We start from the raw sequence: 16,935 nt of genomic DNA, 5'->3' as shown, positions 1-16,935 counted from the left end.
TGTGTTAGTGACAGCCTTACACTCAGAGGGCAGCTGCATACAGACCAACAAAACCCTAGTAAGTTGATCCAGTGTGATGGGCAAACGAACCTACAGTCTGTTTAGAAGAAGGTACCTGCCATACCCAGGTAAAGTCCTCAGTAGTCACAGTCATTTCTTTAGCAAGACTTGTGGCTTGGGTTTTCTGCTCACGCTGTCTACATCCCAGGAAAGGGACATACCAAACCACTTTTAAGACACTAAAACAGGGAAGTAGATTCTAAGTCCCACATCTCAGTAGTCCCTACTGCCAGGAATGGGTTTCTGGGCTTGAAGGTGTCAGGGCCACAGGGAGGTGGCATCTGCCAGTAGCCCAGGTCACTGTACTGCACAATTAAGATGGAGCCCTGGAACCAGTCAGACTGGGCTGTAATCCCTCATCTTCCACTTCCTGGGGTAGCCTGGGCAGACTGCTTGACCCACCCTCGGTGCCTGTTGCCTTCAACTGCGAAACAGAAATGATGGCATCCAGCTCAGGCGGTTTGGGGAGAACTAAAGGAGATAATGCACACAAAGCACTTGGCACACAGGAAGTGCTGGAGAAACATCAGTACTAATTATCCTCATTACTGGGCATGGCCATCACATGGACAGTGACTCATAAGGTTTACTGGATGTTCCAGAGTTAAGCAGAGTTGGGGCCTATACTGCTTGTCCATTCAAAACCACTTCTGTCAAGTCCATGTCTACTCATTGTGACCCTGTAGGACAGGGTAGAACTGCCCCACAAGGTTTACAAGGCTAAAAATCTTTACAGAAGCAGACTGCCACATCTTTCTCCTGCAAAGAGCTGGTGGGTTCAAACTGCCGACCTTTTGGTTAGCAGCTGAGCACTTTAACAACTGTACCACCAGGGCTCCTTTCGTGCATTCAAGGAGCCCTTAATTTAAACAAGTATCCAAGTCCCATTCCTTGAGGAAAAGTTTATCTTTTACACCACAGTAAGCTCTGAACTGAGGACAAGAAACAGAGGACATTTTAGCAATGCCATTTTGTCAACAATATGTCAACAACATAGCCTAGGATGGCAAAGGTGTGGCTACTTCTCCAAAGGCAAAAAGAGCCAATGTTAAGCATTCACTTACATCAGCTACTACCTTAAGCGATTTTCAAATATTATTTCTGTGACTCCTCAAACAAACCTACAAGTGGGTAGTATTATTATCCCCACTTTATCAAAGAGGGAAGAGAAGTGGACAGGTTTAGTGACTTGCCCAATCATGCATCTAGTGGCAGAGTAGGTGTAGGGAAAGCTCACGGCATCCTGTGCTTCTCTTTGACGGCGCCCGTGTACAGTTCTACTGAGTTATTTGCAGGCTCTGAACCGGTTGGGAATGGTTCTATAATTGCCAACATAAACAAAGACAGTGTATGCATTGCACAACAACCAAATCTGTTGCCCATTGGATTTCGACCCAAATAGGAAACAAACAGTGTTGCTCCAATCAAAGATGGCAGCCAACCCTGCCACTTTGAATGTGTGACACTCTCCACAGTCTGCCAGTAACCCAATCTCACACATCAGGCTGCTGAAACTTTCGGGATCCGTGCAGGAGACTGGATTATTGGCAGGGCTGTGGAGAGTGACACACATTCCAAGCAGTGCAGTTGGTCAGCCATCTTTGAGCAAGGCGTCACTGTCTAATCGTTCATTTAATAGGTCTCTTTCACAGTCGATTATAACTCCATAAGTGCAGAAACCCTGTGGTCTTATTCACTGTGGTATCACAGGACCTAGCGCCATCCCAGGCACAGAACAGGAACTCAGTAAATACTGAGAAAGGAAGAAAAGAAAGTCACTCAGTCTGAACTCACCTGTATCCATTCTCTCTCCCATGATCTGCCTGACAAAAGTCAGCCTGGCATCAAGTCCCAGATCCTATCCCATCTCATTCTTGAAACCTCCTGCCCACTCTGGTTGCCCCTCCAAACTCCAGTGGCAGCCCCACCATATGCACTCGTGGCCCTCGTCCTACACTGCCTGGCATGCTGTAGTGATTTCACATAGGTGTGTCTTATGACATTACCTCTGCTCTAAAATTATAATCAGGTGCGGAAAATGGCCCCCAGCATTGCCCTAGGTGTCTGGTGTGTCACGGTTGATAAAACACTCCAGCAGCTCCACGCTAGGTCCAGGGTTGACATCTACACGCAACAAGTGGATACGGAGACTGTATGGGGATGTTCACAGCCTCAGTGAGGTAGATGTGGCCTCTTACTTCTAGAAACAGACTCTGAATGGACTGGAGGTGCTTTGGCCCAGATCACATCTCTTCTTAGGAAACATACAGACTCAAGAGAAATCATTCAGAAAGGGATTTAGCTATAAATACCCAACAGTCTGGTGGATGCTGAGACACAGCCAGGAACTCCTCTTTCCTTCTGACCTGAAATGGACCAGGCCTCCTGTCTCACTGATGACAATAATAGTTCTTAGGACCCAAGGGGCCTTACAGGTTAAGGTCAGAAACAGTATAGTACAGGGAGGGAAGTGTTTGTCCCCTCAGCCCCTGGGGAGCAACCTGAGCAAGTCCAGAAAAGTCCATTCCTGAGCCCTTCAAACAGCACCATTTTTTCAAGAGGCAAGTAATCATGTTCAGCCTACATGGCAACAACTCAAGGCAGCTTTAAGCTGCTTCCCTCCCCAGGGACACAGCAGAAAAGGCTGGGAGAACCTGACCATCCTTTTCCCAATCTGTGGGCTTCGTTCATCTTGGTGAGAACTTTTGCATTCACACCAAGCACGGCAGGCACTGCCTGTGAGTTAAACTTACCTGGGCATTTAAGAGAAACGTGGTTAGTAAGTGTAGCTCTTGTTGTGACTGTAAGTTAATGGTGGCCAGTACTGTGAAGGGAAAGGAGAAACAAAACATTGTCTTAAACCCAGAGGACTTTCTGAATTACCCTAATCACTCTCAAACTTCTAGCACAATTGATGAACTAATCATGATGCTGATTCCCAGGTTGGTACAAGTCAGCTCTCTGGGATCAGAGATGCATATTCTTATCTTGGAAACCCCACCAGTCAGCCCAGACCTTACACAGCAGTCATTTCCTGAGATCTGATCTCAACTGCAGCTCCTGCAAGTGGAGTGTGGTTCCTGCTCAGTAGTCTTCTGTAGGCCCAGAGTCTCATCTGTTCTTTGCACCCAAGCATCTAGCATAAGGCAACAATCTAAATGAGTAAACCTCTGAAGATTCTCTTTGCATTTCTTAAATGAGGGATCCCATTTGTTTATTACTCCACACTGTTCATTTTAAATAGCTTCCCATCAGTGAAATGTGAGCTCCAGAAGACATGCTGGGCTTGGCCTGAGAGCACGCTGTCAGGCCTCCTGCCTCTTTTGTTCAGCCTGCCATCAGCCCAGCATGCACCAGCCTGGCCTGGGCTCCAGGAGCAGAGAGGGCAAGCTGTGGATGAGCAGCTGGCATCCCAGCTACCCCACTGCTCTTCTACAGGACATAAGTCCCTGATGACCAACAACTAAAAACCAACAAGCAGTAGCTGAGGCTCAGGAGGTGAAATAACAACTAATTAGCAGTACAGTCAGGATGCAACCCAGGCCCATCAGACACCCAACCTCTTGTCCTACAAGGTTACCATCCTCCAGCTGCCTTCCCGAGGGAACCACAACCCAGTGGGTATGCCTCTGCATCCAGACACCTCCTCGCCTTAAGTCAGAAATCCATGACAACAGAGGCTTGTCTGAAACTAACTGGGCAGAAATCCCAAAGTCAGCAGGATCATGATGGCTAACTGAACACAAGCATTGATCAACTATCCTTCCTGACACCTCACTAACATAAAGTACAAGAATGAAAAGGTATAAGGCCACAAGGAACAACAGCTGTTAAGAGGACATCAGCAGAGATGAAATTCCAAGAAAAATCTTGAAAGACTGAGAAAGGGCAGAGCAGTGTTAAGTGGCCTAGGAGAATGGAAGAACTCGCACCCAACTCCCCTCTATGAGGTACCTGCACCAGGGAGGATATGAGATGGGTGGCCAGGCCCTCCTCCCCAGAGGGAAAATGGGACCAGGGCAGCTCTAGGCTGGGAGACATAAGGCACACAAAACGTGGAAGTGACATATACGAGGAAAGACTGGAAGCAGGGGGATGGGGGCTATCTGAACAGTGGGGTGCCAGCCTATTCCTCCACCTGCTCCCAGGACATCTATAGCAAGAGACCAAAGGACTCTTCTCTAAAGAAACGGAACCGCATAAAAGACTTTGTCTCTGCACACAAACATCTGGGTTTCCCCCATGAAGAAGCCACCTCCACCCAATCACCCCACAAAGAAACACACCTGCCAACAAGCCTTCTCCTCACACAAAAGTTCCTAGGTGGCTTTTTAGTGCCTCATTCTTAAACATGACTGCTGGGTCAAGAGTCAGATAACTAAGAAAATAACCTCACGGGGGGACTAAACTGAGCAGATAAAGGGGAAACAGGGTAAAGAGAATCAGTGAAAGGAACAAATAAAATGTTTAAAAGAGTAAAATATTTTCAGCGATAAGAGAATATCCATTAAGAAGTATGCTATGAGAAAAGAAACATTCAAGAAAAATGTGATCCAGGAAATAGCAGAAGAATTGGAAGACAAAATTGAGGAAACATCTCCCCACCTCCCAGAAAGAAGAACTAAAGGGCAAAGAGGTAGAAAACAGAAAAGAGACTTAGAGAATCAATATGGAAGCGTAATAAATAATAGGAATGTCCAGAGAATTAGAGAAAAAGAAAATGCAAAGACAGCCTTTCCCACCACTGATGACTATAGCTTTCCACAGAAGTGCCAGTGAAGAGGAAAAAAGTCTGACTCCAAAGGACATTATTGTGAAATATCAGAATACCAAGGATAAAAACAAAATTCTAAAAGGATCAGGAATTGGAATGCCATTGTACTTCAGCAGCAACAGATGCAGCAAATATGGACCAATGCCTTCAAAATTCCAGGAGACAACAGGGATTCTACACAAGAAAGACACGGACTAAGTCTTGGGATAAAAGCTGTATAGCAGGCTGCCATATGGAGCAGAGACACAGCAGTGAGGCCTCCAGAAAGTAAACACAGACCCGATGTATGATCTGATGTTTACAGACATTTGGAAATTACCAGTGATAGGTGTTTGCCAGATCTTTGGTAAAGCATTTGTTTAAGAGAGACAGAGAGAAAAGAGAAGAAAGGAAAAGGAAAAGTGGCATCATTACATTGAAAACTCCAGGATTCACCTGTATTGTACAGAAGCGTTACCCTGATAAACTTCTTGGTTCAGCAGTGAATATTATTTACTGATCAATTGCACAGACACTATTGATTTAAATCTTAATTGTGAAACAGCTCTACTGGAAGGACAGCAGTGGGGTGAGACTGGCAAAAAAAAAAAAAAAAAAACCAAACCCTCAGCTAGCGTAAGAAGTCAATAGATAGGATTTTACACTGACAAATACACAGCACTGCATGTATGTTACTTAGAAAAGTGAAAGGAAATACCAGAAGAAAAAGCAAAAAAGTTTAAAGTGGTAGTTTCTGAGGAGTGGGACTAGGAGGCAGGGCAATGCTGTATGTTTTATAAGCACGGTTCTATTATTTTACTTTTAGGCCGTGAGAGTGTATTACTTTAATTACTGCTTGACTTCAGGTTATCATCCGGCGCGGCAGGTGGCAGGCAGTGCAGTGGGCCAGGCGATGAGATGAAAAAGGGAAGAGACTGAGAATTCAAGAGAATACTGGAGGACCCCAGCATCCACAGGAGGTCTTCAGTAGATAGCACCCAAAGGGGCCTCTCTTACAAAGCACTCTGCTGACCTCTCCCAGAGCCCCAGCCACGGGGATGCAGTGCCACCATGTGGGAAGGACAGGAAGCGCCCCTGCCCCGACCTCAGGGCCCCCCCGTCATGGGGATGCAGTGCCACCTTGTGAGAAGGCCGGGAAGCGCCCCGGCCCCCACCTGAGGGCCCCAGCCACGGGGATGCAGTGCCACCTTGTGGGGAGGACGGGAAGCGCCCTTGCCCCAAGGGGAGCCAGGTTCCTTCTCCCCTCTGCTCAGCCTCATCAGGGAGACTAGGGATCTGGTCCTCTGACTGGCTCTGCCTGGGGACAAGGGCCTTTCTTTTCATTCATTCAACAGTCATTTACTGCGTGCCAGCCACGTACCAGGTACTGTTCAAAGGAACACAGACAAAGGTTCTGACTTTCAAGTAGTTCAGTCTAGTGGAGGAAGGCACAAAGGGAACAAAACAAGGAGTAGCTGAGCTGGTGCAGTGCTGAGCAGGCACAGGTACTGGGGCCAAAGGAGGGCCCGAAGCTCCTGATGGGGCCCCTCACTCACTGGCTCATCCCTTCACCAACAGACTGTGTCCAGGCAGGAGGCACAGCCAGAATGGAACAGACAAACCTAAGCCCTGTGAGCCCACCTGCTGCCCCTTGTCCTTAGGTCTGCAGAGCACTGCTTGTGTCCTGAGTATAAACAGTGGTCAGCAGACAGGAGAGACCAGCTACAGAGCTGGGTAATGCATGTCCGCCTCTGATGTGGACTCTCTGATCCTTATAAGACAGAAGCTTTGGGGCCTGTGCCGTGTAAACTGGGGAAGAGCAGGCATCAGGGTGCCCAGCTGTGCCCACGCCTACCCAGGTGATGGTTCCCTTGCAGGGCCCCCATGCAGTACCTCCGTGGATGACTCCCTTGCTCAGGCCGTCCTTGTTGTCTGAGGTCAGGAGCAGCTCCACAATGCCTCGATCCTCTAAGGCCTGTGGGGAAAAGGAGATGTGTCAAAGTCTGTCCTGACTCCTCAAAGTGTCTGCGGTGTCATGCAACTGGGTAGGGCAGCTTGATGGGGAAGAGGGAGACACTGGAGATAACCACGTACTTCTCTGCAGAGAACTGAGAGAAGGCAATCCTGTCTGCCTGCCACATTTGGCAAAGCTCCGGCAAGCCCAAATTCCAGTCACAGCTGGAGCATGGCTGTCCCATACTGGGGGACCCCTGGCCACTCCCAATCTGGGTGCAGTGCCTCGTCTAGCCAGTCTGCTGTTCCTGACAGGCCTGCTCAGAGGCCAGCCCTGCAGGGCCACTGCCACACTGTCACCTGGCATTGTCCGCTGGGCTCCATAGTGGAGCCAGCAGCCAGCACCTTCCCCCACCCAGTCCAGTTTGGTCTCTGGTCAACAGTAGGGACAAGGCTCGACTAGCAAGTCACCTGTCCATGGTGCTCTGTACCCGCCTGATGCTGCCAAAGGCAAGAGGTGGGAGCACGCATCATGCTTGAAGGATGGTGGCCACTGGCCACTGGGGAGAGCTGTCAGCACCTGTGGAACATTTATTGTGGTGCTGGGTCTTTTGCTCAGCACTTGGCAATAAGCCATCCTCCTCAATCTCCACAACAGATACCTTCGTTTTACAGATGAAGGACCTCAGGAAGGCAGGCTGGCGTGTTACAGGCTACGGAGCTAATGACAGATATGGTCCTGACCCAGAGGCTACTGCCTACAGAGGCCATGCACTGGGGCCGGGGCCTTTCGGCTCAGGAACCCAGCAGGGGGTTCTTCCTAAACTGTCCCTGCAGGTATTAGAATAGGACTGCTTCCTTCAGCTAAACATATTAGGAAATAGGGGAGCCAGAGAGAGAATCTAGTAGGTGAATGTCACTTGTACGTAACCCCAGCTGCCAGTAAGGAGAGAACAGACGGCTGTCTCCCTCAGGGACAATTTAACTGTGCGAGTTTAAGCCATGAGAACAGGTGAGGTTTTCATCAAAAGCCCCGAATCTACCACCTCCCATTATCCACCAGGCATGCACTCATACTTAACACACATTTCCTTAGGCTCCTACCATACACGTGTAGCACGGAGTGGGTTGAAAGGGCATAAACACGGGTAATCACCATCTTCACTATTTATATGTGGGTCTTCACAGGCATTTATTTATTGACTCCACATTAGTGGAGTAAGGGATAATTACTATTTACTGAGCAGCAGCAATAAACCAAGTACTGGGATGGCACCCACTTCCCACAGGAGCCTTAGAAAAAGGTGCTCTTGTCTCCACCTTGAACATGATGACACTCAGGTCATCCTATGCTGTGCCTACAGCCATCCAGCACCACAGGAAAAGGCCACAGCAGCTCAGGAGGGGTCCCTCAAGGACCTCTGGGTGGTAGGGGCTGGGTGCTGAGGCTGCTATTGCCCCGGCCTCACACACCCAGGCACCAGGGAGCCAGGACTGCGCAGAAGATGTCCCCAAAGGAGCTGCAAGCTCTCTTCCTCCTTTTCTGCAATTGAGCAAGTAAACAGCGGCTGAAGATCCAGGGCCCCAGAGATCATCAGCGAGAACTAGGTGTGGCAGAGAAGCACTCCCACCTGGGCCTGGCTGGGACTGCTCTGCTAATCAAAGACGAAGAGAGAGCTGCAAGTGTGTGCTCACCCAGGCCTGGTGGCTGGGACTGGGCCTTCGGAGCAGACCCTCCCCTACCAGCTTCAGCAGTGCCACCCTTCCTGGCCGTATCCTTGCTCCCTAGAAAGAGTGCTTTCCAAAGGTGAGGAGAAGGGAGGGAGAGTAGATAGGAACCTACAGGTTTCCGGATGGAAAATAAATCTGTACGTGACACAGAAGAGATGCTGCCCAGTTAGTGAAGGCCAAATCCAAGGCACCCTTAAGTTGGGTGCAACCTCTGAGGTTAATTAACATTTTTGCAACTCATACTATGACTAACCCTCCAAGTCCTCCAAAACCAATTTGAGACTCTGTCCAAGTTTGATTTATTGACAACTCCCATAATACTCACAATTCAAAGGGGCAGGTACTTAGTAGTCCCACTTCACAGGAGAGAAAACAGAGGCTCAGAAAACCTGTCGTTTGTTCCAGGTCACAGTTACTTAGTGACTGGAATCAGATTTGAATATCAAGCCTATTCTCTTCAGTACTCCTCTTTTTTTCTGTCTCTGCCCTCCGCTGGTGTGACCAATTTGTCATATTAAATCAGCACTTCTCAACCTCAGTGTCATATTGGACCCAGATGTGTGAAAACCACTCAGAGGTCCTGATTTCACTGCCACATTACATGGCCGGGCACAGGGAGTTTTAAAACCCTGATGATGCAGTGTGTGGCCAGGATGGGACCACTGCTTCAGACACGAGTGCCCCACCAGGAAGCCTCCTCTAAGCTCACCACTCAACTGAGTCAGACACACCTCTTAGCTCAGCAGCACCTGTGGGCGTTCAGTGTGACTACTAGTCAGAATCCACCCATGCAGAAGAATTGCAACCCCAATTTAGACTCATCAGTGAAGAGCAAACAAGGGACAACCCTGCTGAAATGAAACAATGAAGAAAGGATTCATTAATGAATAAGTGGTGCTGGGAAACGTGGTGTCAGTGTGAGAAGATGATTAGACCCACAGCCCCACCACAGCCCACAATGCATTCCAGACAGCTTAAAGCCAAGCACCACACAGTAAGCCTCTGGTCCTCCAGACCTGAACTGGTGCCTGGTCGAAACGTGAGACGGGACAATTTCTGACAACTGAAGCAAAACAGAAAAATCACTGGAAACCAAGAGGACCAGTTTGAAAGATAAAACTAAAAAAAAAATTGGACGTGTTTACTGAATCTACAACAGTGTCTGGCACATAATAGCTGCTCAAAAAATATGTATCAAATGAGTAAATGAATGAATAAATAGGTAAAACAAATTAAAACAAAAACAAGTCAATATAAAAAATGTTGACAATTCACATATTGGTAGATATTTGATATCAAAAATGTTTAAGGTCCAAGATCCTAAACTGAGATACTGAGATCAAAAAAGTATACGTAATTGATAAAAGTTTAGGAAGCTACAGCAAAGCCTCAAAGGATATGAAAGGGCATAACAAAGCCAACAAGAATTAAAAATAATAACCCACTCTTGACATAAAAGTTACAACCACTTAAAAAAAAAAACCAAACCCATTGCCATCAAGTCGATTCTGAGTCATGGAGACGCTAGATGACAGAGTTGAACTGCCCCACAGGGCTTCCTTGGAGCAGCTGGTGGATCCGAACTGCTGAGCTTTTGGTTAGCAGCCAAGCTCTCAACCACTATGCCACCAGGGCTTCAGACCACTTAGGGTACTTCCTATCACCCATTAAATTGGCATCAATTCACAAATATAACAAAAATGTTAACAGACTATGAGGAAATAAGAAGACATATAATTCTCATAGCTCTATAAATTTGTGTAATTTTTCAGAGAAATTAGACAAAATATGGAGACAGTAAAAAAATCATAACCTTTGACTTTTATGACTTCTTAAAAACTTACTTGCTCAATAACATTAATAACCTATATTTTACAGCTAAGAATACAGTTATATGTCTCTTCTCAACTTCCATTATTAAACTCATTAGATAGACAATAGCTTTATAATGTGAAAGTACTGTGTAAAAACGCGAAATCAATGTTCCTTTTATTACCGTTTTTGTGACTCTTGAGAGTTCTTCCACTGCTTTCTATCTGCCTTTTTCCACTTAGCAGACTAAGTTACTCTGCCTTCCACCCATTTCTAGTATTAGACTGTGCATATTTGTGTTGGTGAATACTAATAACAGTGTGATTTCCCTCTTTTGGCCAAAATAACTAAAATCATGGAGGGCAAACGTGGGACAAAGCTAAGGCTTGAACAGAGTCCTGGCTCCTCTGAAGGCTCAGCCCATTCTGTCTTAGGAAGAGCCCTGAGAAAAGAGATCAAGTCTAAGGAAGGTCAAAGGTCTCTGTGTTGTGGAGAAACAGGAGGAGAGAAAAGCGGTCAGACACAGAGGGGATTTGCTCCTACCTTCTTGACGTAAGGCATGTAGGCTGGGTCTTTGTTATAGGAGCCATATTCATTCTCCACCTGCACAGCAATAATGGGTCCCCCAAGCTTGTACTGGGGAGAAGAGAGACAATCAGCTGAGTTGCTCTTTACAGGAAACTGGGTTACCTAAATTCACCATCCCTATTACTAATTACTAACAAAATGTTCCACTTGAAACAATAGTCTCCAAAGGTCTGGCACGCAGTTTCTGTGTTTAAGGATGCTTCTGGGCCATATTCCTCACATGGCCTCCCCTGCTGCTCCTACCCAGCCTCTAACACCCGGTTTCCTCACACGGACTCCCCTGCTGCTCCTATCCAGCCTCTACCACCCGGCTTCCTCACATGGCCTCCCCTGCTGCTCCTACCCAGCCTCTACCACCCAGCTTCCTCACATGGCCTCCCCTGCTGCTCCTACCCGGCCTCTACCACCCGGCTTCCTCACATGGCCTCCCCTGCTGCTCCTACCCAGCCTCTACCACCCGGCTTCCTCACATGGCCTCCCCTGCTGCTCCTACCCAGCCTCTACCACCCGGCTTCCTCACATGGCCTCCCCTGCTGCTCTTATCCAGCCTCTACCACCCGGCTTCCTCACATGGTCTCCCCTGCTGCTCCTATCCAGCCTCTACCACCTGGCTTCCTCACATGGCCTCCCCTGCTGCTTCTACCCAGCCTCTACCACCCGGCTTCCTCACATGGCCTCCCCTGCTGCTCCCACTCGGCCTCTACCACCCCGCCTCCTACCAAAAGCTGCGAATCATCTGTGTTTAAACAACTCCAGTAATTGCACCTTGCCAGAAAATATTTAGGCTAGTAACTTCCTAGCTTCTTTCTTCTCACATGATCAGGGTTGCCAGAATTAAAAAATACAAATGCAGGACACCCAGTTAAATTTGAATTTCAGATAACAATAACTATTTTTAGCCTAAGTATGTCCTATGATTTGAGACATACCTATATAAAAATATTCTTTCCTTAGCTAAAATTCAAATCTAACTGCATGTCCTGTGTTTTATCTGGCAACTCTACCCACAATCAGGGTGAACATTTTAAACCATTGACTCAAGAGCAACTTTTTGTTGATGTACTAATTTTTTAATGTGACTCTTCTTAGTTTTACATAAGCAACTGTTAATTACTCCCAATCCTGTTTTTGTATTGCTTACAGTTATTCCATGAGCTGTTACGATACTTCTCCCCAAAACTTCATTTTACCACGTAGGTTTTAGGTACTAAATAACATGTACGCAGCATCTTTTTGGCTGCAGAGTTCCCAGACTCACTGCATCTGGGACTCACTGCTGTCTTAGAGGCAAGTGCTTGTCCATATGTACTCCTTCTCTGTGACAGCTGAGCACATGGTGCCACAGGACAGGCACAATTACCCCCATCCCCCACAGCTGCTTGGGCCCGACGCAAAGCAGTGCAAGCCCTGAGGCCACCTGTCCTCTCAGCCACACAATGCCTGAGACAACAGCGCCACACACAGGTCTCTTAAACAGCGGTCAGCTACAAAACATCAGGCCAACACTCAATCAGGCAGTGAAGAAGAGTGTGCTCCTGTATCAACAAGCATGTGAGCGTCCTGGCCTGAGGGCTAGCCCAGGACCATCTACTACCAACAGGGAAACAGGCAAAGAAGAAAGGAGCCGGTCTGCTTTTTACCTGGAGTGGGACCACCCTGGCTATCAGGTGATCAAAGTAAAGGTCCACGGCCTCGGTGAAGCCCTTGTATGTGGTTCTCAGCTTCATGTTAGGGTCTTGGAGTAGCCAGCTTGGAGCAAGACGCAGGACTGTTAGTTTCACTATCCGTGGCTTGACTGGGACAGGCTTCAAATTCATCCCCAAACCCCCCAATATTTCTGTCCAGCCAGGAAATGATGGGATTGTTCAAAACCTGCCAGAGTGTGAAGCCACGCAGCTCATGGTCTCCACTCCCCACTGCATCCCTATTAAAGGACATCAGTCCCAGCAGGTACTTCCCACTTCACGGCTATATGGCAGGGCTGCGGGTCAGAGTGAGAAAAGCTCTTCACTGGGCCCAGCCCAAAAGGTTCCATTCCAACCCAGTTTTCAGCATTTTCTCTGTAATATTCTTACAAAGGGGTGACGCCAAAGGGCCAGGGACCACTGGGGATGGAGGAGAACACAGACTCGGCTGCCCTCCCCATCTCCTGGGAAAACAGGTCTCAGACTGAGACTAAGAAAGGTGACTGGCTCTGCCCCTCTACTCTAGACCAGAAGCCAGAGCCGGAAGGAAGGAGGCATCTGCACAGCCCCAAAGGCTCTGCAGGGCTTAGCCCAGAAAGGAGCAGCGAACAAGATGAGCTTTTTACAACCTAAGTGTTGTGGCCACAGAACGCCAGATGAACAGAGAGCACCAGGGATCAGTTTCAAAGCTGGAGTCATGGTATTGTCCCTTCTAGTTGAAATTCTCAGGAAACACTTATATTTTCTAACAAAAGTTTAATGCTTCCCTTGCCTTGGTCTGGAAGTCCTGAACAGGGTCAGAAAGTTATCAATGTACGCTAGGTAAAAAACAGATGAGGGGTGAGGAGATTCCTCCAGGTTAGCATCTCCATGTCTACCTCCCATAAGGCTGTTTCTCATCCACTCAGTTTCAGCACTCCACCTGCTACGCAGTGCTCCCAGCTGCCTCCCTAGGTGGGTGTCCCCTGTACCTGCTTAAAGGCGGAGACCAGGGCCTGGGCCCACAGGTAGTGAAGGGTGGGGCCTCCATGTTAGTGACATACTTCTAAATTAGGACTGTTAAATCCTGTCCTGCCGCTGTGCTTGGCCCAGCTGAGCTCAAGGAAGCCTCTGACTGAGAGTTGCTAGTTTCTAATCCATAAGGCGGGGGCCCTCTCTGGCTACTCTGAGAGCAGCACGGAGCTGAGGCGACCTGGGTGGAGGAGGACAGAGCCCGTGTGCCCCTTGGGGAAGGGCTGCGTCGTGTTGGAAACAGAAAACAAGCAGTACTGTGCATCTGTGCTGCGAGCGGCCACTCCCAGGAGAGCTGACAACACAGGGCTGCTTTCTGCCCTCCTGGGGCGGCCAGGCAGCGTGAGGAAGGGGAAGACTTCTGTACTAACAAGGGACTCGGTTACCAGGAAATCATGACAATCGTTAGAACAACTAGGGATGACTCATCCAGATTTCTATTCCAATGGTAGATTATTGCACTGAACTCAGCTGATAGCACACATAAGACAGTAAATTAAAGCCTGAGATTTGAGGATACAACAATAATTTGTTTTCTTATATTTACTTACAAAATGCTCAGACTTTTAAAAATTTCTAGTAACCTTCCTGAGAAACAGGCAAGGCAGGCTGTATTTTTCCTATTTTATGGATAGAGAAAGTGAGGTTCCAGCAAAGTTAAATGACTTCACTGGGGTTAGAACTAAACAGTAAAACCCTGATGAAGTTGGGGACGGCCAATTCTTCCACCTGCTGCTTGCCACATAGAAAAAGAAAAGACAGAAATTTTAAGGTAATTTTCACATTATTTAAAATGATCGTTTGTGGGCTCCACTTGTTCTGAAAAGGAAATACAGTACAGAATGGAATCCTGTACTTTAAAAATACAATGGACCTATTTTTGTGATTAGCATTTTGCACGAGAACACAAGACCACGGCGTGAGGTCTGTCCCAGCCCTGCTCACCTGGGCAAGCCCCCAAGGTCAATCTCACTGCAGATATAGGGCCCTGGACGCAGAATCACCCACAGTCCAAGCTCCGAGGCCATCCAGATAAAGGCCCTAGGGAGGGAGACAGTGTCGGTGACTCTCCTGACAGAAATGAGGCTGACGGGGGTGGGGGTGGGGGTGCTGTAGGGAGTGTGAGCCAGAGGAGGGAGGGAGGATGCTCAGCGCAGTGCACAGAATGCAGAGCTTGGAGTGTAGAGACGGAGCTGTTGGCTCCTCGCCTTGCCTCACTCTTTCTAACCTCTAACCAGGAGAATGAGGTTAGTGAAGCAAAGGCTGCAGCCCTCCCACCAGCAGAGCAAGGAATCCCAAGGTAGAGGTATCCCTGGGAGTGGGGTTTTCACCGTCTGCACAGACCCAAGGGGAGCTAAGACGGAAGGATCTCAGAGAGGGTGCTAGCAGGGTCCTAACAGCAAAACTGACCCCTAAAAGCAGCCCCTGTCCCAGCCAGGTGATGGGCCCACACTGCACCCAGGCCTCCTCCCAGGGCCTTGGGTAGCCTCTGTGGGTGCAGGGAGAAGTCTGGGCACAGAGGTTGGAGGCCCTGCCTCACCAGGGGTAACAAGTGCCCACTGGAGAGTGACTGGTCCTGGGTGTAACACCTTTCTGAGTGTCACAAGAATGTGGCTTCAGACTCTGTCTCTCCCAGTAATGATCCACTGTTCCTAAGCAATCCCAGGTGCCACCTCTCTGCGTCCCACCCAGGGTCTGGCAACAGAAACAACATCAACACTTACTCCAGATCCAGATTCCCAGAGAAGTCAAATTTGCCTCTTTCCGGCTCATGGAGGTTCCAGGGAACATAGCTGTAATAGGAATACAGGCAAGAGCTTTCCATTCATTCCACTTCATTTCCCAGATTACCTTCTTTATCCCTAAAACCCACTCTCGCAGTTGAAGATGTGTTTCTTAGGTACATTGTCTTAATGCCTTTGGGATTAGAACCAAGAACTGATGGAAGAAATCTAGGGGCCTTGGCCACAAGTGCCAGTTTGTCATCCTGTGGTAGTTTTGTGTGCTGTTGTGATGCTGGAAGCTATACCACTGGTATTTCAAACACCAGCAGGGTCACACATGCTGGACAGTTTTCAGCAGAGCTTCTAGACTAAGACACACTAGGAAGGAAGCCCTGACAATCTACTTCCCAAAATTAGTCAATGAAAACCTCATGGATCACAATAGAACAGTGTCCGATATAGCACCGGAAGATGAGCCCCTTAGGCTGAAAGGCACCGCACAATGGACTCAAGCATTTTATTCTGTTATAGATAAAGTCACCATGAGTTAGAGCCAACTCAATGACAGCTAACAACAAGAGGCCTTAGAGAGCCCAGGGCAAGTCCCTGAGGGACTAACGTCGAATTACCCGAGGAGAAGGGGTGGGATGTCAATGACATTTGGGTGAAGCACAGACATGCTGTGTTAGAGGTCCCACTCCACAATCACAGGCGAGCTCTCTTTCCAAGAAGTAACTTTATTGGAAAGGAAGTTAAAAGTAGGCAAAGAGCCCCAATATAGTCTTTAAACTTTAAACCAAAGGTATCCCCTGAAGTCTTCTTGAAACCACAATAGTTCAGTTTAACTAGTAAAGAATGTCTGCATTGAGCATTATGCTCTTTTAAGGACTATCTGTACAGGGTCAAATTGAGAAAAGCAACTCAAAAGATTAGATAAGAGCCTTAGGGGGCAGGGAGTTTATGTTACTGGTGGAGGAACAACTCAGAAAACGAGGGTAAGAACGGTTACACAACTTGAAAAATGTAATCACCAAATCGTACATGTAGACACTTGAATTGGTGTATTTTTGCTGTGTATATCCTCAAAAACTAAAAATAAAACAAATTATTAAAAAAAAAAAATGGGAAGAGGAGAGCCCAATTATCAGCCCTATTTTTACTGAAGCATACATGGCTCCAAAAGATAGAACAAAATGGAGGTTCTAACTCTAAAGACAGTGTAAGGTCTGGAAGGGGCCTGACTCAGGAGGCAGGAGGTATGATGAGTTCACACCTGATAGCAGTGCTGACAGCTGCCACCTCCGCTCCCATCCCACCCTGCAGCCTCCAGTGGACCCTCTCCAAATGCAGAGAGCCTGCACAGGTCAAGGGAGACAAGGCTTTCCTGCTTTCAATTCAAACTCAAGAGTTTCATGTTTAAGCAAATATAGATTGTCCCCACAATAGTCCTACAATATTCCTTCAGGAGTCCTATAAGGTGTTACTGCAACCCCAGCATCAGATTTACATATGCAAAGAAATGGATCCTTAAAAGCTGTCTTTCTGGGAGGTTACCCACAGTTTATTTCAACAATGTTGTCACAGTTCAAACACCCTGTAACACTTTTGGGGAATTGTC

General features: G+C 47.8%; 1 protein-coding gene across 5 annotated transcripts in view; it reads right to left on the bottom strand.

The window, feature by feature from the left end:
- LOC126060764 (beta-galactosidase-1-like protein 2) overlaps positions 1 to 16,935 on the bottom strand; it is a 45,662-nt gene that overhangs the window by 10,811 nt on the left and 17,916 nt on the right. For all 5 annotated transcript variants that reach the window (XM_049857030.1, XM_049857031.1, XM_049857032.1 and 2 more), the window contains 6 exons: positions 15,318 to 15,386; positions 14,539 to 14,634; positions 12,538 to 12,646; positions 10,853 to 10,945; positions 6,707 to 6,788; positions 2,814 to 2,884 (listed from right to left, as the gene is read on the bottom strand). In XM_049857030.1, coding sequence (XP_049712987.1) covers positions 2,814 to 2,884; positions 6,707 to 6,788; positions 10,853 to 10,945; positions 12,538 to 12,646; positions 14,539 to 14,634; positions 15,318 to 15,386 — 520 coding nt within the window. The remainder of the gene's footprint in view (positions 1 to 2,813; positions 2,885 to 6,706; positions 6,789 to 10,852; positions 10,946 to 12,537; positions 12,647 to 14,538; positions 14,635 to 15,317; positions 15,387 to 16,935) is intronic.

The sequence above is a fragment of the Elephas maximus genome, chromosome 17 (assembly GCF_024166365.1).
Source record: "Elephas maximus indicus isolate mEleMax1 chromosome 17, mEleMax1 primary haplotype, whole genome shotgun sequence".
Taxonomy (NCBI): Eukaryota; Metazoa; Chordata; class Mammalia; order Proboscidea; family Elephantidae; genus Elephas; species Elephas maximus.
The sequence above is the reverse complement of the archived record's forward strand: the minus strand, read 5'-3'. Positions and strand labels throughout refer to the sequence as shown.